This window comes from Oryzias latipes, chromosome 2 (assembly GCF_002234675.1).
Source record: "Oryzias latipes chromosome 2, ASM223467v1".
Lineage (NCBI taxonomy): Eukaryota > Metazoa > Chordata > Actinopteri > Beloniformes > Adrianichthyidae > Oryzias > Oryzias latipes.
The window spans coordinates 22184677-22208146 of record NC_019860.2 but is presented as its reverse complement, the minus strand read 5'-3'; the positions used below and the strand labels follow the sequence as shown (position 1 = coordinate 22208146).

The 23470-nt window shown below is 46.1% G+C and overlaps 1 protein-coding gene across 2 annotated transcripts in view; it reads left to right on the top strand.

The window, feature by feature from the left end:
- Window positions 1-913: 913 nt before the first annotated feature.
- nrp2 (neuropilin 2) overlaps window positions 914-23470 on the top strand; it is a 61353-nt gene continuing 38796 nt past the window's right edge. Inside the window, exons 1-3 of one of the 2 annotated variants that reach the window (XM_020709113.2) lie at window positions 914-1550; window positions 8425-8596; window positions 19543-19724. In XM_020709113.2, the coding sequence (XP_020564772.1) occupies window positions 1481-1550; window positions 8425-8596; window positions 19543-19724 (424 nt within the window). In that variant the 5' untranslated portion in view covers window positions 914-1480. The remainder of the gene's footprint in view (window positions 1551-8424; window positions 8597-19542; window positions 19725-23470) is intronic. The other variant, XM_004066721.4, reaches the window with a different exon arrangement.

Below are 23470 nucleotides of genomic sequence, written 5' to 3'. Positions count from 1 at the left end.
ACGAGGGGGGAGGAGTCACTGAGTCCAGTTCTCGTCTCCAGTTCTTGATTTCCGACAGCCGCCGCCCACTCAGGCCAGATCTGGGTTCGATCTGACTGACGAGGAGCAAGAACGTCTTAAGGTTGAATGTTTGAGGGTGTCAGAGTTTACGGAGGTGACAGACGAACACCGAGGTCCGTTCCCACAACCTTCGGTCAAGGACACTTGGCTCCTTTGCTAACAATGTTTAACTCAAGGATCTTTGGTGCTTTTAAAAGCAGCGGGAACACCTGATCCACTTTGGTCCAAGTGAGGGGTACAAAGGTTTGCCTCACAAAATGTGTCCGGAATGCGCCGGGCCGTTCCAAATAAAGATGCCAACAAGGCTGCATGCAGTCATTACACAGCGGGCCTGAGCCGGCCCATTACATTATAGGGTAACACAAGCCATAGGCTGGGCGCATGGGCCGCACCTGGAGAGGCCTTTCTCAGCAGATTATTTTGGGCTCTCCACTGTGTCATTACACGGCCGCCGGCTCTGTATTTAGGCCGCTGATTGCAGGGCTGAGGAGGGCTCTCCCCTCGGACTGGGATGAGGGCCTTGACATGGTTTAGCTGTTTGATGTGTTTTTGTGGTGAAAGGCCCCTACAACACCCCCCCCCCCCCCCATCGCCACCCCTCCTCCCTCTGTCACACTCACTTCTTCTGTGACATTTCAGGACCCCCTCCAGGACGGCTGCACTCCCTGGTTTACCATGACAATGCTCTCTATCTGGCTCTTATCTGTGGAAGAGTTCATATCTGTGGCATCTCCTGAGGGGGAAGGGGGGGGGGTAAAGTGTGGGGCTCCCTTTCTCTCCCCCTATTACTGACGGGAGGGGGCGGAGCCCAGGCGCCGTGACTGTAACGCGATAGCTGCTCTGCTCAAAAGAGCGATCACTCTCACACGCGCTTACGCACACCTCGCAGAAGGACGCACGCCGGTGTCCGAGCGGCGCGGGCTTACAGCAATCAAGGAGCGCGAGACAGAGACAAGCTTTACGAGCTTTTCTTCTTTCTTGGTGGGAGGGGAAGAGCCTAACCGGGACTGAGCTTTTTTTAGGGGACAGCTGAGGACTTCCACCCGCCGCCACGAAGCGGCAAAAGGCGAACCTCGTGTGCGCAAAAACACGCGAGGAAGCGGCGGTTCGGAGAATAACGGGGTCCGGGTTGGAACTTGACGCGTCTTGGAGCCGCTATCCAGACTCCCGAAGCCCCGTGGGCCGAGGGGGAGTTTGCTCCTTTACCAAATTCTGGATCAAATAATACATGGACAAATGAACTCTTCTCCGTGACGCGCGCCCACAGGTTAAACAAATGGTTTAATAAGCACTGAAGGATATTTTTCATTTGTTTTTTGTTTTTTAATTGAAGCTTTTTACATTTTTTGCCGCTGGATGGTATTTTGCATCTTAGGTGGAAGCATCGGGACATTTAGAGCAAGTTTTTCCTACAGCTAAGATGGATTTGGTGGCGTCTGTGATTGGATTTTTAATGGCACTCTGTCATCTGACATGGAGAGTCAAAGGAGGTAAGTTGGAGTTGGATCTTGGCACGCGCTCACGGATCGTCGGACTCCAAAACGCGCCAGGCGAGGCTTAGACGCACGAAACATACTTTAGTTTTGCCATCATATTTTCTTATCCTTAAAATCCCCTCACATCCATGTAACATTTTAGATTAACTCACATTTTTTCCCTGCGCAGACCAAAGACAATCCTTGTTTTCATTTAAATGTTGTCAAAATGAACCTCGGATGTCAGATGTTTCAGCCTTACGGAGCTGCAACCTGGATCTCTGGCTGTTCAGCGCGTGATTATTTTCGGGAAGCATTACAAATTTCAGACACATCCCGTGTGGCAGGATGTTTTTCTCTTTCTGGATGAAGCCTAATTGCTCATCAGCGGCAATAAACAAACCCTTTCCCGCATTAGGATGCGCTTCACGGCGGTGCAGAAGCGCGTTCTCAAGCCGCGTTTCACGTCTCTGCTGCCGCGTAAAAGCGCAGCCGTTCGTGTCGCTGGATTTGACGCACAGAGTTCATCTCCGTCTCGGTGTGTGTGTGTTTTTTTTTTTTGAGGTTTCTCTCAGAAGGTGAGAAGAGGGTTGGAGGCGCCGGATCATCCCCACCTTAATGCGCTCTGCCAGGGTTTAGACATGAACCATGGTTCATTTTTACACCCACAAAAGTGAACTAAGCAGGATCCAGTCCAGCCATTTCTGACAGGCTAACGCATGAAACAAAAGTTGGTGGAGTTTTTAGATGAAACCAGGAGGGATTTTTGAGTCAAAGGTGCCACAAACCCCCGCACGCACTCATCCACGTCTGCCTCAGTGAAACAGTTCAGTGGGACACATGCGGGATTTTTCCTGTAAGAACCCAGATCCTCTTCTCAGGAAGACCATTTTTGGCTGCACTTATCTTTTGAAGGAGGCATAAGAATGATCTCATGATGACTCCCACCTCTCACATTCTCTACAAACATCCCCTTTTTTAGGTTTCTTGCTTGAGACAGAAAACAATTAGAAATAGGAAGAAAAAAAAACGCCCCCGCCCCTCTTCCCTCTGAATGCTGGCTGCTGATCTACCAGCTTGATCAGAGACAGATGTGGGGCCTTTTGGCAGTTGCCATGCGAGCGAGAAGCTATACTCACTCCGTCCTGCCAAGACACTGCACCATGTGCCCCAGCCTTCAGGCTCCTCTCTGCTCTCTGGAGCAGCTTTGTCAGGAGACCCGCAGAGGCAGGGAGAGGAGAAGCGCCACGGCGAGGAGATCAGGGGATCAATGAGAGCCGGGGGGGAGAGAGAAAGAGAGAGAAAAGGGCGAGATCAAAGCCTGCAGGGGTCACGGAGGCGACGCTGTTTTCTGGGGTGACTCAGCTAATGCAGGGCTCCTCTTGGAGGGGGCTTCTAGAACAAAACCTTGTGAGTTTTATTCCTATTTCAAAGCAGGTTCGGCCATAACTGCTGCCCATCTCTGATGGATTCCCACAGAAGCTGCGTGACGGCATTTGCACCCTCTGAAAGCAGAACAGATCCATCATTTGCCTTTTTTTTTTTCCACCCGGGGAGGAGATCTCCTCTTCACTTGTACTGTAATCACAATAGTTTGACTCGGTGACATGTACATTAATTACTGCCTACCACCGGCATTAATATTCAGGCCATTAAGTAGCTCATTTGCATGTTTATTGAGTGGGCGTCCGCACGTCTCTTCTTCCAGAGTCGGATTTCATGTTTGTTTAATTATTTCCGCTTTGCCCCTCCAAACCCCTCTGAAGGAACTGCCATCGCTTTACCCTCACCTTTCAGTCCTCCGCTCTCCCTGCGTTCTAATCCACCTTCTGATGCATCAGCTGCTTATTTGCATTCAAACGGAGCGACCTGTTCCTTTTTTTTTTTCAGGCAGGTGTGAGAGGCGCACAACTCCACCGCAACCCCCTCGGGGTGAAATTAAAAACAAGACCCCCATAAATAAAACAAAGCTCCGCTCTTTCGGTGTATCGCATTAGCAGCACAGGGGACTTAAGTGCCGCTCAGGGACGGGGCTTATAGGTGGGCGCTTTGTTTTGTCGGGAGACAAAGTATTTTAAATGTACTTTAGGGTGATTCAAAGTGGGGTTAAAGTGAGAGCATAAAGAGCTTTTGTGAAAACTGTAATTTACCGAAAGGAAACACAGTGGAGAGGGGAGGGGGCAAAGCAAATCTCAATTCTTCACAGCTTTTCTTTTCCTCCCCACTTGCTTATGTTGAGGAAGCTTTCAAAGAAAAGTGCTTTAAGTTGACGCCGCTGCTCAGGGATAGAAAAGGGCAACGGGGGACACGCAGACATGATACAGCAAGCAGGTAGTGTTCAGGATTAGGCCCGCACCATTATCCCTCCTGCAGCCCAGCCAGGAACCATCTGTTGGCTTCATTGATCCACTGATCCATTGATCACGGTGGCCGGCGCTCTGCATTTCAGCGATTAGCATGGGCCACTTATCCTGTTAGAGTAGGAGGAGTTGAGAGGGAAAGACGAGACACTGAGAGGAAAAGAGGATTTGGGGATTTTATCTGCTTCTCATGTGGCTTTTTGTTGGTTCTTAAAGACATTTAACTCTGTTTAAGACAAAGCTGTTGTTTCTGTGACCAACAATCCTGACCTGATTGTTTCTAAAGGGACTTTTAATCAAGTTTTGCTTGTTGGGGTATAAACACAGAAAGCCCCCACAGCCAAACGTCCACTCTAAAACTCCAAAGGGTTCAATTCCAGGTAACAGACACAAACATAATAGGAAGTGGCAGCTCTGTTCCTTCACATATATTACAAATTTACATATATATTTGATCTATAACTTGTGTTATTTGCTGTATGCGTGACTGTAGAAAAAAGGGCGTAAAAATCCTTTGATCAATATCTGTTAAGACTCCAAAAGTTACAAAGAGTAAAGTTAATTGTAATACTTTTATTTTCATTTGTTGTACAAAACTGGGATTCTTAGACTAAAAATAAAGTATCCTTCTCTTAAAATAAATCTAATGGGTTTTAATCATTATATGTAAACAAAAAGTCTTGATTTCTGTACATCAATGATGATGACATCAATGATTCTCATCTGACCCCTCCTGCTTCACCCTACCACTTTTAGTCACACCAAAACTTCCTAAATATAGGACATTTCTCCAAAAAGGGGAAAACATCAAATGTATGACTCTGCCCATCCCATAATAACCTCACCTTAAAGTGATGATGTCATGGATGGCCAGTTTTATGTGAATACAAAAAGATGCATTTAGCACATACATGTTCCTTTGCCAGACTGTTAAACATTGCATGAAAAAAAACCATCCCAGATACTTTGACTCAATTAGAAATATGAGAGTGGAAGATTTCCATGTTGGTTGCTAAGGAACTTAGTCTCATGCAGGGATCTGAAATTTGGCAAATCTGTTTGTCAACACCAGACCTCCAGAAAAGTGAATGGTTGCTAGGTGCTATCACTTTCAGAGTCAGCCATTTTGAATGAAAATATGAAATCTCCAACGAGAAAGGAGCTTCAGTTTGGCATTATGTAAAACATAAGAAATGGCAAAGTATGTGGACACATGATCCATTCTTTTGCACTTTATACATTTAAAATATAGCTTTAGAATTGTGGTTGTTGCTAACCGAGGATGTATAGGAATTGGGCACAAAGGCAGAATGAAGATGGTTGGCAGATTTTTGGAAAATGGCTACTGATGTTATTCTAGAAATAGTGATTAGAGATCACGTCAATCCACTTTTTCAAATTCGATGTCAAATAGGTAATAAAATATTGACATTCATAAAAAAAAATCCCCTCCAATACAATGAATATGGTTGTTAGAACCAGACTGTGAGTATTTAGTCTTATTTGAACGTTTGACCATTTTACATTGGAGCGAATGGGGTCTGATTCTAGCTTCAATCCGGAAGTCTCAGAATTGCCCCTTGGTGGCATCAGATTGCTAGTGCAGGCAGCTGTGCAGTGAAGGCCATTAAACACCACTTGGAGCTCAAATTTGTTTCCTTTGTTCCAGTGGAAACATATCATGTTAATCATTACTTTACACCTCTTAGCCTGGTCTTCTGCTCAGGCTTAAAAACATTGCAGAAAGCCCCATAAATTCAGCATTATCATGGTGCTAACACACGTGTGCAGGTGCACAGTCACTGTTGCACGTGCTAATTCATTTCCCAGAGCACTGCCAACATGCACAGAACAGTAAAAGTGAATGGTTTTCAAGCCCACTGTGCAGCGTGGCAGATTAAAAGCAGCCGGAGTGCCAGCCCCTTCTCTAATGAATGGACACACTCTCTTCATGTTCCCTACACTTTTTAATTAAGGTGTGGCGGCGAGGGATGTGCACAGGACCCCGGGTAGGATGGCGGCATTTATCAGGCCCCTTCCTCACACTCGCAGCTCATCCCTGAGCGTGACGCCACGCTCCCCTGATAAGGCAGCTAATAGGAATGAGCGCGCAGACACATTTTCTCAGATGATGGAGATAACAGCCGCCGCTACAAAGACGTCTCAGAGTCTGACTTGATGGCGAGAGACTTAGAGATGAGCACAATCTGCTAAAAATAGATGGTTTTTCTGAACCGGATTTTGCTTGTATCAGCTCCAAACCTCTTAAAGAATTCCTCTGCCAACTTTTCCCAGCTCGTGTCATCATCCTTACGAGGCAGGGGTAGCTGCATGATGGGAACATATGCGACGCTTGTGAGCGTGTGCAAGAGTGCAGACAGATGGGCTACTCCACGAGAAGAGACAGTGTAACTTATGAAGCTCCCTGGCAGCTCCTGCAAGCTTTCCCTCTGTAATTCATTCAGGGGCACAAGTTGTGCTCAAACCCACACCCGCGTGCAAATGTTATACTTATTTATACTGAGAGAAATAGATGACCAGGAGTGGTAGATGTTAGTGGATGGTGCACACCTGCTGCCTGCGTGAGTTGACTGATAGAGGTTTCCCAGAAGGGTCAGCATCTACAGGGAGCGGCTGGATCGCAGGCATGTCTTAATGAGGCTCGTCAGGCTCTCTGCTCACACACCGCATCTTCCTCTTTCCCTCTGTATTCTTCCCTTCCCATCACCCTTTTCTCTGCCCGTCTGTCACTCTTCCTCTCAACGGAAAACCATCGTATATCAGCCCAGCAACCCCCCCACCCAGTCCTGACCAATCTTCCTTTCCCCTTCGTTCCAGTTTCAATCCATCTTTTCTCCGTCTCTCCTCCATCCTACTCATTTTTCTCACTGCTCTCCACTATCCGTCTTCCCCGCTTTCATCCTCTCGTTTCCATTTTTCTCCTCGCTGCCGTAAATCCCCTTTTCTCCAGACACCCTCTCTCCCCTACCTTCCACTCTTCATCCTCCTTAGAGGCTATTGAATGGGCAGCTCAGGGGGAAAAAAAGTGTCGAGGCTGCAGGATTTCTCCCGAAAGGGCTTAATCTGCAGAGTCTCTGCACACCGATAGCCTCCTGGACATCATTTTCCCCCCACAGGCGTTTCCAAAATACCCGTCCGTCTGCAGTCGCAGCAGATAAAAGAGATGTCTCTGCGTGGATTTCTGGATCCCAACTTTTCTTCTGCACATTTTCAGCTTCCACCTCTGCAGACTCCTGTGATTGACAGGCCCTCAAAGGAGCACGTGGGTGTGTGCTAATGCATGCGCGGCGGATTTGAACCTGCGCGAGGGCTGCATCCGTGGGCGCCTGGAGTCCCACGCCGAAATTCGGCGGCAGCTGTGCGCTGCTGGCGCGCGTGGGCGTCTCTCCTCTCCAGTAACAAAGTACAGAAAGCATCGCGGCTCTATCAAATGTCAGAGAATCTTAAGTGTGCCTTTTAAAGCACAATAGGCGGTGGAAATGTCAACACTTGAAGGGTCTATTACACTTCAAGCCTTTGGTGCTCTTTTTCCTTTTTCTTTCCAGCTCCTTTATTGAGGCTTTCACAAAAAAGTGAAAGAAACTGGCGCAAAAATATCAACCCATTTATGTCAAGAGATTCAGTTGTGAAGCTAAGTGGTTAAGTCAAAAGCTGACTGCTGCTGCATGTCGGTGGAATTGTGGCGTACCGTTCATTTGTGGCGCCTTTTCCGGCCATCGAACCATCAAAAAAACGTTGTTTATCCTTATTTAAGTTTGTCATAAAGTTGATCGTGTAGTGTGAGGAAGAGAGCCTCCCACCCACACCCCCAGTTTTGCAGTTGCAATAATAAACCACATACATGTTGGGTTTTATGATTGAATTTCTCTGTTTTGGAGCGATAACAAAAAGACGGGAGCTGTCAGGGTGCGACAAAGAATGGGGCTTTTGTTGCAGCTTCTTATTACATCGTCGGAATGACCCCCCAGGAACCCCACAGACAGGCCGTCTGCGTGTCACTTCCTGCCTGAGTCTTCGGAGCTACACTATTGGCAGGCTATTGTTCCTGGGAGAGCGTGATAGGATCAGGGAATGTGTCCTAATGTTTGCAGATTGGCTTGCCAGAGCAACAATTATAGTTGGAGGAACGGTCCCAGTGGGGGAGAGGAGAGATAAGAGGCAGGGTGTGGAAGAGGGTGAAAGAAGCTCTGTGTGAGTGTGTGTGTGTGTTCAACGAACGCACAATGATGATCTTTTATTGTTTTAATGGCTTACCCACGTGGTACCGCTCGTATTGAGAATTCACAATGAACAAGTTTTTCCAATTTCCTCCTAACGACGACCTAAATTGCTTTCTTTGTTTCACTGTTCTGTTGCTCATCACATCTTCATACAGAAGAACGAGGTAAACGAAAGAGACACTGAGCTGCAGACTTGACAGGATTGATGTGTTTTGACGCCTGTCATGCAGATTCCAGAGTTTACCGTTTTCCTATAATAACCACCTCCTTGTTTCTGTTTTTCACCAGAGTGTGGAGGCGTCTTAGATGCCAGCAAGGCTGGCTACATCACCTCACCTGGTTATCCTCTGGAGTACCCACCTCATCAAAACTGCCGTTGGATCATCAAGGCGCCGGAGCAGTCCCAGCGCATCATCCTCAACTTCAATCCTCACTTTGAGATCGAGAGGCTCGACTGCAAGTAAGACCTTGTGCCAGAAGAGGATCTCTGGCACTTTGAACGCCGTTTGGCCACGACCGGGATTTGTGTCCTTGGGTAGTCCGCTTCATTCTGAAGCTCACCTGAACCCTGATGCGGATCAAAGAGAACCCTGCCTGAGAGCAAGGGTCTCGGTTGAGTTGAAGGTGAACTCTGATGCGATTGAGGGTCAAAGCAAAAATGTGAAGGAAAGCAAAGTACCATTAGTTGTCACACCTAGGCAAGTGGAATTTGTTCCCCAGATTTGACCCTATCCCTTGGGAGAGCGGTGAGCTGCAGATATCACGTGCTCGGGAAGCTTTTGGCGGCTTAACCCCCAAATTTTACCCTTTAATGCTCAGTGTCAAGCAGGTCTTTGATATGACTTAGCTTTGGATTTGAGCTCCTGACCCTCCAGTCTCAGGGCAGACACTCTTCCACAAGTCCAGTGAGTTGGCACAGTCCATTTAGTTGGTGAAAGTGGCATATAGGCCTTGCAATTCACACAAGTACCCAAAAAGAATGGAAAAAAAAGAACATAAAAGTTTGAATGTTTGTGACTGTTAAACATGGAGGCGGAGCCAAATATTGAACAATACACGACCATCAAGCCAAACTTGATGGTCGTGTATTGTTAACTTCCTTCTTGCAGTTTCACCTCGAAATGAGCAGTTGTTGGAACGGAGTAAGGCTGCACAATATGCGATATTAATGATCAATATATGAAAAGCCAGACCTTCTTTAAGCTGCAGTTCTTTGGTTCTGTTCAGGGTTCTACGGGGGGAACTGGGTAGGTGGGGTGTGGGTGGGTGGGTTGGGGGGTTGGGGGGTGAGGGAGGGGTCCCATCTTTGTGTGATTGTCCTTTGTTTGCTGTTTTTAACAATCTTTGGTTTTTATGACTGTTTTATCTGCTTTTATGTGAAGCGCTTTGTGATTTTAACTGAAATGAAAGGCGCTATATAAATAAATAAAGTTTGAGTTTGAGTTTGAATATTGCGATGATGATTTAACTTGCGATAATTGAACAAATAGCAAAAACAACAAAAAAATTTCCATTAATTCAAATAAGAATCAAAATACCTTAAATTATTTTCCAAATGACCCTAGTCTAATTAGGAGGGCACCATCTAAAGCTCCATCCGATTGGTCAACAACATAAAAGGCTCCATCTGATTGGTCAAATGCATAAAGGGATTTATTCAATTCCTGAATTAGTTCAAGTTCCCATAAGATTGTTTTAGCACATTAAGGTTTACCATTTGTTGCGATTTTTGCCCACTTTTGCAATTTGGGTATTGCACAGCTTGAAATTGCGATAACGATAAATTTGCAGTTACTTGTGCAGACCTGGAACTGAGTGATGTTTCCAGGCGGCTAGGGTCACTCTCGAGAGTGCAGTGTGAAAGCAACCCAAACCTAAAACAGTGATAGCCTCCTTTTCTAGCATCCTCCACCCATTTGAACTTACAGACTATCCTAACGTGTTGTTCCACACTCCTTTCACCTCCTCAGCCTCAACTGCTTCCTCATTGTCTTTGCAATAAATGGTGTTCACCCTTTATTTTGGTTTACTACTGTTGCCATTCTGCTGGCAAAGTGATTGACACCAGAGTTCACTTGCAAGTTAACCAAGACTCTTGTTTCAAAGACAACAGTTCGTTTGTAATAAGAATATCCCAAAAAAGGAACTCAGGTGTGGACCAAATGTGCTGCCAGATTCCTATAACCATTATGGGGTTCAAAGCATTTTCTTGAACGAAAATTAACAACCCGTGACCTCAGATTTCTTGTTTGAAACTTTTTTATTACTACAGCTGCATTTGTAAGGGGAGAGCAGTGTTAAATTCATGTCCCACATTGGACTTTGACATTTCAGCTGTAATCTCATGTGTCTTATCTTTCATTTCAGACCAAGTGCATGTATACAACCATTAGGTTTTGAAAGATAAACCTTGCTCTGTTTTGGCTTTGCGATAGGAAAAAAAAACTTTCAAACTGCACCAAATGGATCCCAAAAGAACGTTTCGTCATAACCTTTCTTCAAAAACAGCCTGACCCTGCCAGCTTGTTTTAGTTTACCCATGTGAACACACATCACAGACAATTACCGCAGCAAATTCCTTGCTCAAGGGCAGTTACGAGGGGAGATCTCACATTTTTACCGAGAAGGAAATTATGCTAATTCTCGAAGGTTTTCAGTCAAAGACGAGGCGGTTTCACTGCAGAGTTGGAGAATAAACCATGCATTGTTCGTCCGACAGATAGATTTATTGTTTTCAAACTAGATAACTTATATTTTTGCGCATGTGAGTTTGCTCTTGCCGTGGGGAATGAGCGGTAAAAATAATGAAAGGCATGTTGTGGGCACAGGAGGATAAACAGGGAGGGGTTGAGAAAGTAGAAGAAATGAAAGCCAGCTGCTTATCAGGATGAAACCACACCGGTCAGTTTCCTTTCTCAGAGACAGGAATAATCCAAATCATATGGTCTGACTGGAGTGTTTAATCCTGTTTTATCCAACAACTGCAGGAAAGATGCTTCACTTCAGCCCACGAAAATCCACCCGGAGAGGAATTACTTAAGCCATTTTCCCCCAATAAGTTGCATGTATTTCTCACTCCAGCGCTTTCTTTCCTGTCCAAATGGAAGAACTAATAATTCCAGATGAGGTGCATTGTTCAGCGACAAAGCTGGCTGCAGGAAAAATGTTGCTTTCATGAGTGCATCAATGGCTGCTCTGGTGAAAGGGTTTTGTAATGACTGTCAGGTTTTTTTCTTTGCACGTTGTGGCGCGGAGCTGGAGATGTTATTTTGATGTCTCCTCTTTGTGGCCGCTGGCTTCTTTTGCCTTTTTTTTTGTCAAAGGCAAAATGCCGCATAATTATCTCTTTTGCAACATGTTTCTAGCTGAGACGCCGGCGTGTAAACGCCACCAGATCCCCTCCTGTAACTGTGAAAATAGGGATGGCTCAGCTGCTGAAGAGCGGCGCGTTGAGCATTTTATCGCCGCCTGAGGCGTGCAGGGGGAAAAAACTGCTCTTTCCTCCTCCCTTCAGACGGTTTCATCGGGACGGCTTCTTCAACTTCGACTTGCCTGGGGGGGTCGGAAAGCCTCTTTCCGCCTGCCCTCCAACAAACCCTCCCACTCAGGCTCCGTCCCTCCTGTACTATGACTGTTTATGAGGCTGAATCAGTGAGTGTGGGCGTTACATATGAGTAACTCTGCAAGCATGTTAGCTTGGGACCCGCTTTACTTCCATCGATCCATCCATCCAAGCCTGCAGCCTCTGGTTGACATGCACTTTATGCACACCGTCAGGAAAAACATATGTGCGTGTGACCTCTTTCCATCCCGACATACTGCTCCCCCAGACTGATCCGAGCCCCACGGCTCTGTTGCTGGCTGCCTCCGTTTTGTCCACATTATTAGGCGTGGCGGGGCAAGTAGGGAATGTTTTGCATGTTTTCACGGTCCTCATAGTGGATAGAGAGAAGAGAGTCACCTGGGGGGGCCTTGCAGACTCGACAGAGGGCTCAGCATCTTTGTCAGCGCTAAAAAAAAATCTGCGTGAAGAGTGGGATTAGAAAGAGACAGGAACCTGAAAGCTGCAGAGCTTGGAGGTGCTGCAAAAGCTGTTGAAATGTTCCAGTGGGTAAAAGAGAAGATGAACATCATCTTGGTTAAGGATGCGCTCTGCTGGTGCAAACATGCTTCATACTGAGGTTTAGCAGTGCTGGTTTCATTCGAGCGAGAATCGCAGAGTCATGGTTTGGTTTAAGGTAACAACATTGGTTCTCTTTTCAAATTTAAATTCAGAAACCAACATTTCTCGGCCCTGACAGTTTTCCCATTAGAACCAATGAAAACGGAACAACATTCTCAAGACCCGTTCCAATAAAAATGGTGTTTTTCACTTGCTCTCGTTACGTTTTACAGATGATGGAGGACAAATGTTAAGAAAATTAGGCTCAAAATCGCGTTTCTGAGTGTTTCTGTATTCAAATTGTTGGGAATCAGGAGCAGACGAAAAAATGCCAGATTTGTGATGTAGAAAATCCGCTGGGCGGGCCACATTCTCCATTCTAAAGCATCTACTTGTAGACAAATAGATTCTCATCTGAGCTGGCATCTGGCTCCAAACTGTACGGCTCCAAGGTCGCTGCCACTTTTGGTACCGATAATGTTAGGTTGGGGGTGTGAGGGGCTGTGAATGAGCAGGAGTGTGCAAACAGAGAACTCTCAGCAAAGGGGAGGGGAAGGGGGCGGGGTTACTCCATGCCTACAACTCAGAGGCAAAATTCTATTGCACTACAGTGCCGCTCTGCAGAAACTATGTCTTAAAAAACAACACAGATTCCTAAGTTTTTGGCAAAAAACAACATCATCGTCCTTTTGAACCTTCAAAGTTCTCGGTCAGCCCAGATGAGCATCTGATCTCAGGTTAGATCCCCTTCCAGCCGGCTGGTGATCTTCCCCCAGCGGGTTTAAGTGGTCGCCGCTCGGACCGAACCGCGGCTGTGCTGCAACGATCAAATCCAAAGGCGCTCCATGTCTGAGGTGGCACTTTAATTCAGGATTTCATTTCAGGGAAGTCCGGCCGTGTGCCAAATAGCTCTTACCTCCAGGCTGCTGGCCGATTGATGTGAACTAAATGTAATAAAGCCAAGATGAAATATCAGACCCATATTTTTAATGCAATCTGCCATCGCAGAGCCCCAGGATGCCTAGTGATGCACCGGGAGCTGCTGAGGAAGTGAAAGAAAGGAGCTGGAGGTGGAGACCATTCTGCCTTATTTTTCTCCTGCTCCCTTTCCCTCCATCCGTTCTCGTTCCTCCCCCTTTTTGTTTTTCTCTTCCTTCGCAGCCCGAGGAGGATCTGATTTAATTTTACACGCTCGAATTAAACTTCTGAAACAAGAATCGCACACACACACAAAAGAAGATCCATTACTTCCACCACCGAGGGGTTTTATTTTCTTGCTTTTATTTGGTTATTTGTTATTGAACTCAGCCCGAGGTGGGAAGATTTTATGATATAACTTCATAAGTCTGAGCACACGAGCATGCAGGCCCAAACAGACACACGCGCCGCTGTGAATCCGGTTGGCCGGCAGAGACGTGTGGATCTTTTTTTCCGCTCATTCTCAGGGGAGGCGGGATCAATGTAATGGGAAATCTACAGATGAACAGCCCAGACAGGCGGGCAGAAGCATGAATGAGGAACATCAGGGTGAAAGGGGAGAGATCCCAGGGGTCGCCGCTGCAGGGAGTTGTTCATCACCTGTCGATATCCGGCCTACATTAAGGACATGGTCATTGCCGCTGCTCAGACTGAGAGTGATGAGTGTGCCGCGTGTTAAAACGCACGGTGTGTCAAGAGAGGGGTCTGGCTTTTCTGCCTTTAGTCCGTGCGGATCTGGAAGGTCCGGTCCGCGACCGGCACTTTTGCGTCCGGAAGGTACGAATAGTTGATGGGCAGTGGGGAAGGGCAGCCAGGCCCGTGTTTGTTTTGGGGCTAGATTGGAGATGGCAGTTCCTGCAGATCTGCTGGGATTTTGCTCGCAGCATCTATTAAATATTTTAGAGGCACTTATGGTTTATTAGAGCCCCCTTAGAGGGGGGGGGGGGGGGGGGGGGGGGGGGCATGGCTGCTTCGATATGCGAAGACCTCTATGTGTGCGCTGCCTCTGCCTCGCCTAATTCCTGCTTCCGTAAATCATCAACGGGGAGCCGGGAGGAGTGACAGACGACTCTTCATTGTTTACCACATTGGGATTCTGTGGGTTTCTGGGAAAAAAAAACCACACACACGATGCTGCAGCAGAGTGGAAAATGATCTCAGCTGAAAGCCTCAAGTGTCTGGGTACAGCCAAGTTTGCTTTGCTGATATTCGGGAACAGCTGTTGCGTTTTTATCAGCACAAACAACATAAATCAGACAAACACGCCGCGCCCGAACTGAAGTAGATCTTTTCTCTCTGCGGAAAGTTTTTAAAGACCGACTCTGATAAAAATTAATGTTTTTGGTGTTTTTAAAGTGTTCTTCTGGCATTTCTTCTAATGATGGAGAACATTTATAAATAAATGAGGTTTTCTTTGTTGTAATCATTGTGAATCAGAAGCAGATGATAAAATACAGTTGGGAAAAGCTTGTAGATGTGACATAGAAGCTACTTGGCTGGCCACGGGCTCCCTGTTCCACTCCATTCCGATGCATCCACTGGCAGACAAATAGATCCATGAACGTCTTTGTTTTGCTCGTCTAAGCTGGAATCTGAAGCTAAACTGTACGGCTGGATAGCTCCACTATTGGTTGCCATTTTTGTTGCAACGGTTCAGTTAGGCTATGGTTGAGAAGGAGGTGCAAGTTAGCGAGAGACAATGTAAAAAAGAGATGATGGGAAATTAGTGCAGGCTCACTCCTAACCAACAGTCCTGCCTACCACTCAGAGGCAAATTTCTAATAAACTCGCAGAAACTGTCATTGAAAACAAAACCCTTTTTTTTAATTTTTGCTAAAAACTGCATTAAAATAATTTAAAGACCACTGGGACTTTAAAATGTTTGGTTTAAACTAAGTGAACTACATTTTCTAAGAAATTGTCTTTTTAAATAAGATCTTTATTTGCACACAAACACACTAATCTCTTAATTGCAGAAACGACTCATTTGCTAATCATTTGTGAAGAAAGTTAGAAATTGCTTTGTTCCTGGGATAACTAGATTACAGAGGAGGTAGAGTAAACAGAGTGCAGGAAATGCCCCCCGCTCTGCGACAAACAGCAAAGGTGTCAGAGGCAATTAGTTGCTTTGACGCAGAGATAAATAAGAGCGGAGGAAGAAGAGACATGTCTGGACTGGTGCAGAGTTACTGGCCCCTGAGGGTTTTTAGTTTCCTTAACCTCTCTCCCTCTGTTCCATCTACTCCCTCAAGGGGAAACGAGGGAGGGTGCGAGTGCTGCCTTGTTATGGCTCCCCAAGCATGGGGGCGGGTCACGCAGACCCAGACGGAGGGGGCGGTTTCAGACAGCAAGGCAGTTTGGGTCAAAACAGCCCCCTAATGGATGCTGGACCTGGACAGCGGCTGTCTGCCTTTCCTGTGTTAGTGCGGCGTGATGCTAACGTGTGTCTGTGCGTTTTGTGTGCAATGTCCTGGAATGTGTGTTGCAGAGAGGCAGACAGCGGGCTCTCACACCCCTCATGCATGTATTCATCAGAGCCCTGGGAGAGGCTGAGCGAACAGGTCAATAATCACATCTGAGGAACACTCACTCACTGACGCTAATCCACGATAGGACACGGGCAGACAGAAAGAAGGATAGAGACCCACTCCAAAATCAATTAAAACCTAATTAGGCTTTCAGCTCTTTCTCGGCTCTTTTATCCTCTGTGTTGGTGATGCGCCTGTGTTTGCCTATATCGCCGTCCGTGTGCTCGTGGTTGCCGGCGTGCTTGTGAACACACACTTCCGCCAAAGCATGTGTCAGCTGCAGCCGTGAGCGGGCGCGCTCGGGAGCAGCAGTGGCTCTTCAGACTCTCCCTGTGGGAGCTTGGCACTGAATGATCGCCTCTGCAACGCAGGATTACAAGAAAGACACGAGTGAAACTACTAGACCACAGCTTTCTTTACTCACTGACATGGGTCTGGTCCAAGCATAACATACTCGAAATTGAGAAATCTTTGCAAAAAACAAGAAAATTACTCAAAAACCACATCAAATATGACGAACTATAGGAAGCTTTACACTGACAATAATAATTTGTAGATTTAGGGTGGATCAATAGCAACTAGTAGCAAATATTCTTACATTTAAAGCTTCTCTTTTGCCTCATTGGTCCAATCCAATGAAAATTGGGTTTATTAACATGTTCCTGCTGGGTTTTTCTCATGATGGAAGACATATATAAAGAAAATTAAGCTTAAAATTTAATTTCTGTCTATTATTTTGTTTAAATTATTGTGAATCAGAAGCAGACAAATAAATGCTGTTGGAAAAAGCTTGTAGCAGTGACGTAGGTGCTACAAGCGGGAGGCTGTAAGCTTCCTGCTCTGCTCCATTCTGATGCATCCACCGGCAGACAAATAGATCCATGAACGTCTTTGTTTTCTTTGTTTGAGCTGGAATCTGGATCTAAACTGTGCGGCTGGACAGCTCCAATATTGCTAGCCAATTCTGTTGCACTAGTAATGTTGGGTTGGGGTTGCGAAGGTCTGTAAGCTAGCGAAAAATCGCGTAAACAGATGGATGTTGGGGAGCAGGGGTAAGCTTAATTTCCGCCAAAGGTCACCACTCAGAAGAAAATTTTGGATAAAGTTTTGCCAATCTGTAGAAACTATGTCCTAGAAAATGACAAAGGTTTCTGATTTTGGCCAAAACCTGCATAATGATAATTAAAAGTGTGAACGCTTTGAAAATAGATCAAAAGATGGTCAGGGGGGACTTTAAAAATCTTCTGAGTCTTGATCCAGTTTGGCCCCCTGAGGCAGTTTCTTTGTTTCGGTTTTCTCCCCCGCAAATTAAAAACCGAGCTCGCCCCCTCATTTCTTAAGACGTCCCAGGTGCACCGAGGTCGTTTCACATTTATCATCCCTACCTGTGCATATGCCGCTCTGGCCCAGATTAATTTGGTGAGATTATCCCTTGATCAGGAGTCTTAGCTTGAGTCCTGAGTGTAAGGAATCAATACGCTGCAGGAATGCGATAGTCCCAAAAAGAGGCTTAGGGTCTCTACTTAATCCCGGTTTTATTTCAAGCTGGCACTACAAAAGCCATCTTAGTGCTGGGATGCCACAAACAGCCTCAGCCTTGAGCTTATTGGTATGTTTTGGCATTCCTGAATACTCTTCCTTTCAATGGAAACGAGAAAGGAAGGTATTTTCTTGTGTGGCTTCAGAAAGAAGGGAAGTCTGTGATGCTTTTCCACCCTCAAACAACCCATCACACTAATTAGTGTGACAACAGCGACCCTGTTGAGATTTGACAGCTCTGTCACATGAACTAATACAGACGAGCATGTTTGCATGTCTGTACAGTTTCAGAGATGTGTGACTGTGTGTGTGGGGGGGGGGGGGGTCCCTGCGTCTAGCTGCGAGGCTCCTGCAGTTTGCAGTTAACTGCAAAGAAAGACAACATGTGAGCTGAAAAGGAAACGCTCAAGGAGAAACAGGGATGATATCATGGAGGGGAAATTACAAGAAAAGGATGGCTGCGCAACATGAAACACATCAGCACGCCTATTTAGCGGAAAACAAAAGAGCAAAGATTTTAAAGAGAACCGAACCTGCTTTGGAAACCACTCCCAGTATTGGTACAAACCTAGTCACTCCACTTAAACCAGCAGCTTTGACCTGGCAAAGGATTTAGGGGGATTGTAAATCTTGTCCCTCCAGGGGGCAACAGTTTGACTTCTGGACCAAAGCTCATTTAAAAATAAAAGTGACTAGAGTCCGTTGCAGTTCAGACCTGAAAGTTAGTTCTCATTTTATCATATGTTAAATAATTGACTTTATAAAAAAAAATTAAAAGCATTTTTATGCCTCTAGGGGTAAATTTAACATGAGCCCTGTTTCGCATAATTCATTGAATTCGCGCTCTACTGGGTTTTAACAATTGTCAGGCTTACCTTTCCCTGTAGAGCAAGGCCAGGGTTTTTTGTGTCATTACTTTGAAAAAATTGATCATCAAGCTAAAACCCACCCCTCAATTTTGCTTTTGATCAAGGCTGGAGCAATGTAGCTTAACTTAATCAAAAGTGTACAGTGTATCACTAAACTTCTGTAATTCCCAGGGAGGAGTTTACTTAACTCTTAAGAATAGAAAATAACAAGCCTGCTGCTCAAAAGCAGATGACCCTTTCCAAATTGATAAATAGCGCCTACAGTAATGCTGACCTTGTACTGACTTGAGAAAAGACAAAGCTCTCAATTTACTGGTTGATTTATGCTCTTCAGCCTTGGCCTTGAGCTGTGGGTTGTGAAAGAACGGGTCAGGTCCTGCATATAAGTTGTGGATATAAGTTTCCTTTGGAGGGCGGCTGGGGTTTCCATCAGAAACAGGGAGGGAAGCTCAGTCATCCAACTAGAGACCCTACTCCTCCGCATCAAGAGGAGACAGCTTATATGATTTAGAGGTCTGGCAAAAATCCCCCAGTTGCTTCCCTGGTGTTTTAAGCTGTCCAACCGCAACAAGGCCTCCGGTAAAAACCCCAGTAAATGTCTCCCGGTTGATACCTTGCCACCCTCGCTGGTAATCATTTGTCACGTGTGCAAACTCGTTTTGCCTCCGCCTGAGATCCAGGAAAGACTAAAAAGTTCAAGAATGTCAGAGGATTGACCCACACAGCAAGGAGCTAATTCAGGATCAGCCAGGTGTACTTTGTCGGTCTAACACACACCGACCCAAAGAATTTGCTTTCATCGTTCGGGTTCACTTGGCAAGTCAAAGGTCACTGATGAGCTGAGAGAACAAGCATGTGGAAGCTAATAAGAAAGAATTCCTTGTATTTATCTAACCAAATTTGACTCTGTAGCCCCTGCCTCCCCCTCTGTGACACTCACATCCACACCTGTCATCTGTCCAACCCCGCACCTCTTTATTTTTTCATGAGATTCTCTGCCTATTTTTACACCTCCTATTAATGAGCCCATCCAGCTACCGGCATGAATATTCAGCAGCAGAACTGCAAACATTCACTCTAATAGGTTTCGGCTGAACCGCTTCCATCGCTTTGCTCCTTGATTCCTTGATTTGAGGATTGTTTGTCTAAAACTTAAAGGGATCTATGTCTGCTACTGCAAGCAGACTGGGTCATAAAAGCTCAATCCACCAAACATAACTTTCAGAAGAGATTTATTTCTATCATTTTCTTGGACACTATTACTTAATTAGGGCTTATTAATTTAAAAAAAAGTCTTTATATCTCCCTTTTCTCTGTTTCTGTGGATCAGATATGACTTCATAGAAATCCGTGATGGGACTTCAGACTCGGCTGATGTTTTGGGTCGACACTGCAGCAACATCGCCCCAGCACCCATCATCTCATCAGGTCCATCGGTGCAAGTCCGGTTCGTTTCGGACTACGCCCATCAGGGGGCGGGCTTTTCTCTCCGCTATGAGATCTTCAAAACAGGTGAGCAGCTGAATTCAGAAAACTATCTTTGTTCATTGACAACTCTTTATAGACTGAAGGAAACAGGTATTTTCTTCCTTGTGTTATTTGTGGGTCAAATTGACAATAAGAAAAAAAAAGGGTTAGACCACTTGTTGTGTAATCCATTAGTTACTGAAGTTTATAGCCGTTTCTTTGTACTAATTTTCCTTTTTCATAAAAAATTGAGACCAATTTGACCCAGTTATCACACAAAGGTCATTAAAGCTTGCAAGTTGTGTTGCACATATAAACTTAAGTTAATAAGTTTGTCTTTGTTTCGCCTTTTTAGCCCCCAGTTAAAGTTCCAAACCCCAAAATCTCTCACCTCGACACCCATAGCAGTTTACATTAGCAGAGGCAGAAGTATGTAAACAAACGTGAATGGTGTGGGATGAAAACTAAACTTCAATCCTTCCCGTGCCGCCACAAAGCACGGGAGGAATGCTTCCCTAATTGAGGCGGGTTCCACTTCCTCTGGGAAGGCAGGGAGGGCTGGGAGGTTCTGGTGGCATGATGGCAAAAGCTCCAAGATGGAGTTGGGCTTAAGGTTAAAGGTCTATTTGGCTGGTACTGGAGCGGGGAGATTGATGGGGATGAGTGTGGTGTGTACTTGTTCTGTATGTGTTTGCAAGCTGACAAGGTTAAACGGTCCGGTTGTCTTTACGCTGCAAGATTTATGTTTGAAGGAAGTTCATTGTGTCTCATTTTAAGTTGCTCTTTAGACATTTAATTCTGGGGTCTAAGTAGAAGCCCACGCTGAGAGAATTCGTCTTATCACAAGCTTCTGTTTTCCAAAACATATCTTTTGTTAATGTCAAAGGAAGATGACCCAGATTTGGTGTTCATCTCCGTTACCAAGGCCACCAGCTCGAACCCCGACAATTTAGCGGAGCAGATTGCATCTGTCTCTCACACACTCACAGAGATGGATTGAAGGCTGGTGGAGGGGGGGTGCAGCTGTAGTAGGTTTAATAAAATCTTTCCAGAGACTGAGGCTGCAACAGAGAATCTGTATGTGGTTGCAGCCAGCAAGAAGGGCTGGTTTTTACTCAGCTTGTGTGAAATTCTGTCCGTTTGCATTGTTTGAAAGATACACATGTGTGCCTGAAAACCCAGCCAAACAAAAAGCCGTTGAGGGAAAATTGTTGGTTGGAAAGTGTGGCAGAGGAGAAAAAAAAATGCACGTGAGAGTTAAAACTTATTCTAGATTGAGGCCAAGTGTTAATTATGGTTTTTCCGGCGCTTGCACGCATCCTCATCAGCGGCGTTTGTCTCACCGTGGCGGGTCTGGTCCAAGGGCTTCTGCTAAACAACTTCAGAGGTGTGAACAGTGGAAGTAATTGCACAACAGCTCATTAAGAGAAAAACTTTTTTAAATTCATGTTTAGTGCACTCTGATTTGAAGGCTTGCATGTTGCTCAGGAGAAGCGGCGGTACAGTCTGTGTAAGTTTCAAACTGTTGCGTCCACAGATGAATATCTGAGCACCCAAATGACGGTGCTCAGATGTGTGTGTGCCATTGATGTGTCTCATCCGACTCATCCGACTGAGTCTACAGATGTGTGTCTGCTCTGCTTCCTTCCACCGCAGCTTATTCACATCTCAGCTCAGACGGTGTCCGTCTGGTTTTCACTTCACGTGGAGTGCCCTCTGTGATATGAACTAATGACACCATCATGTCTTGTTTCTGTCGAGTTCATTCCACCCTGTTACATAAGCAGTGACTGTGACTACGCCAGGGGGTTTGTAGTTGCCCAGGCAATCAGTTTGTTTGTGTGTCTAATGGGGTCCAGTGCAGAAGAAACTAATTACTTCCATCGAGGAAAATCCGGAGTTGACCTATGACTCTGAATTTACAGTGAGTGACCCTTCACCCATTAGTACACCTCCTCAGGGGATGCAAGGGGATTGTCTGCCCCAGACGGTCTGACATACAAGTACCCTTAATGTTAGTGTACAGTGAAAGTAACCCCCCACCCCCCTCCCACTTATTGCTGTGGCCTACTTTGGTCCCACTCATGCATGCTTAACCCTTTATTCATCCTAGACAAACAGCCCCCACCCCTCAGACAGGGATAGTCACGTGCTATTGATGCTGTTACCACGGCAACAAGGGAAGACTAGCAGACAACCCCCCCTTTCCGCCCGTAGTTGCCCCAAGCCCACCACTACCAGGGCGGAGGTCTCGGCCAATCCCAAATCGAGACGGGGCAGAGAGCACCTTAGGGTTGCTGCTACCCTACGCGACTGCTGCTGACCGTGACATCTGTGGGGTTAGAGTGGGAGTGAAGCCCAAGGCGGGACTCCCACCCAGGCGCCAGTCACAACATTGGCCTCATGTGTATTTCTGATGCTATCGGGTTGATTGGACGGCGACCCCAGTGTCATTCACTTGTGTCTCTGCAGCTGATTGCATGGAGATGTTTATTCCTGTAACACCCAAGTCAACCTCACTGCTTAAATTACACTCAAGTAATTAACTGTTGAAGGGGAATTAGATCCACGAGTAAACAAACTGGGTGCAGGGGAAGACTTTTAATTCCGCATCACAAAACGGAGTCATCTGCGTAAGCCGTGACATAAGGGAGCCGCAGACTGACACAAAACCACAGCATGCCTGGAATGTTGTTTTTCAATTTTAGGGCTTATTGTTGTTCACAGTTGTTTTTTGTTGTTATGGATTCTCCACCCACCCCCCACCCCAACACCCTCTTCGCATTTCTATACGCATAAACCTACTCACATACCTCCATGGAGATCTGTCTTCAATGAAACCTTGTACTCAACCAGCTTTACATGTGAGATCTGCGTGTGCATGTCAGGCAGAGTGAGCGCAGTGAGGCACTTTTGATGTGCAGCAGACACTCGCTGGCGTAGAGGTGAACCCCTCAGCTAAAGTTGCGTGCAGAAGAAGTGGGGGGGGGTGCAAACAAGATGCCAGAGGAGACAGTCAAAGTGTAAATGAACACAGACTGCTGAAAGTGATGGAATGAAGAGATGATGGGGGTCGCCCTGGCGCGCCATGTGGGTCTGACGCCGGAGTCGGGTGGTTTCTACCCAGCAACTAACCCCTTTGCCCCACCACCCACCGTCACACCACGACCTCCCACTCGTTGCCAGGGGATGGCTCTTGCCAAATGGCAGCTCGTGGTGCGATGCAAGCACCAATGTGTGCGAGACACGGGTCAAAAGATAATAGCAGGGAGGCAGTAAGTGGGTCCTGTTTTTGCCATGTTCACACACTGTGAACTAATTGATCAAATCAAATTTGCTCCTGAACGTGCCCACAAAGAAAAACTCGAGGACAAGTAGGAGGAGCATTTGACTGCATAAGACGACTTGTGCATCCAAACAGGCGTAAAAGACAATTTAAATCCAAAGTGATGTGCTCTGAGGTGATGGAGTCAAGCTGAGCTGTGCCCCAGCTGAGATTTCTTGTCGCACACTGACCCAGTAAGAATCAAGGGCAGTGTGTTACTAGATCCCCACTCCCCCAAACTCCTTTAGACATGTATAACCTAATAAAAGACAAAAAAATGAAAGGAATTTCTGTGAACAGCAGCTTCATGCAGAATATGTTCGGCTAACTCCTACACTTCCTGCAAACATTCTCACAGAGCGTTGCGAGGTGAGGTCAGCCATCATGGGGATTGGGAGATATCGCCTGTAGCTTGCTGTAAATTACTACCATATTTCAACATGCCTGGTTGTGTGTGCGTTTGTGT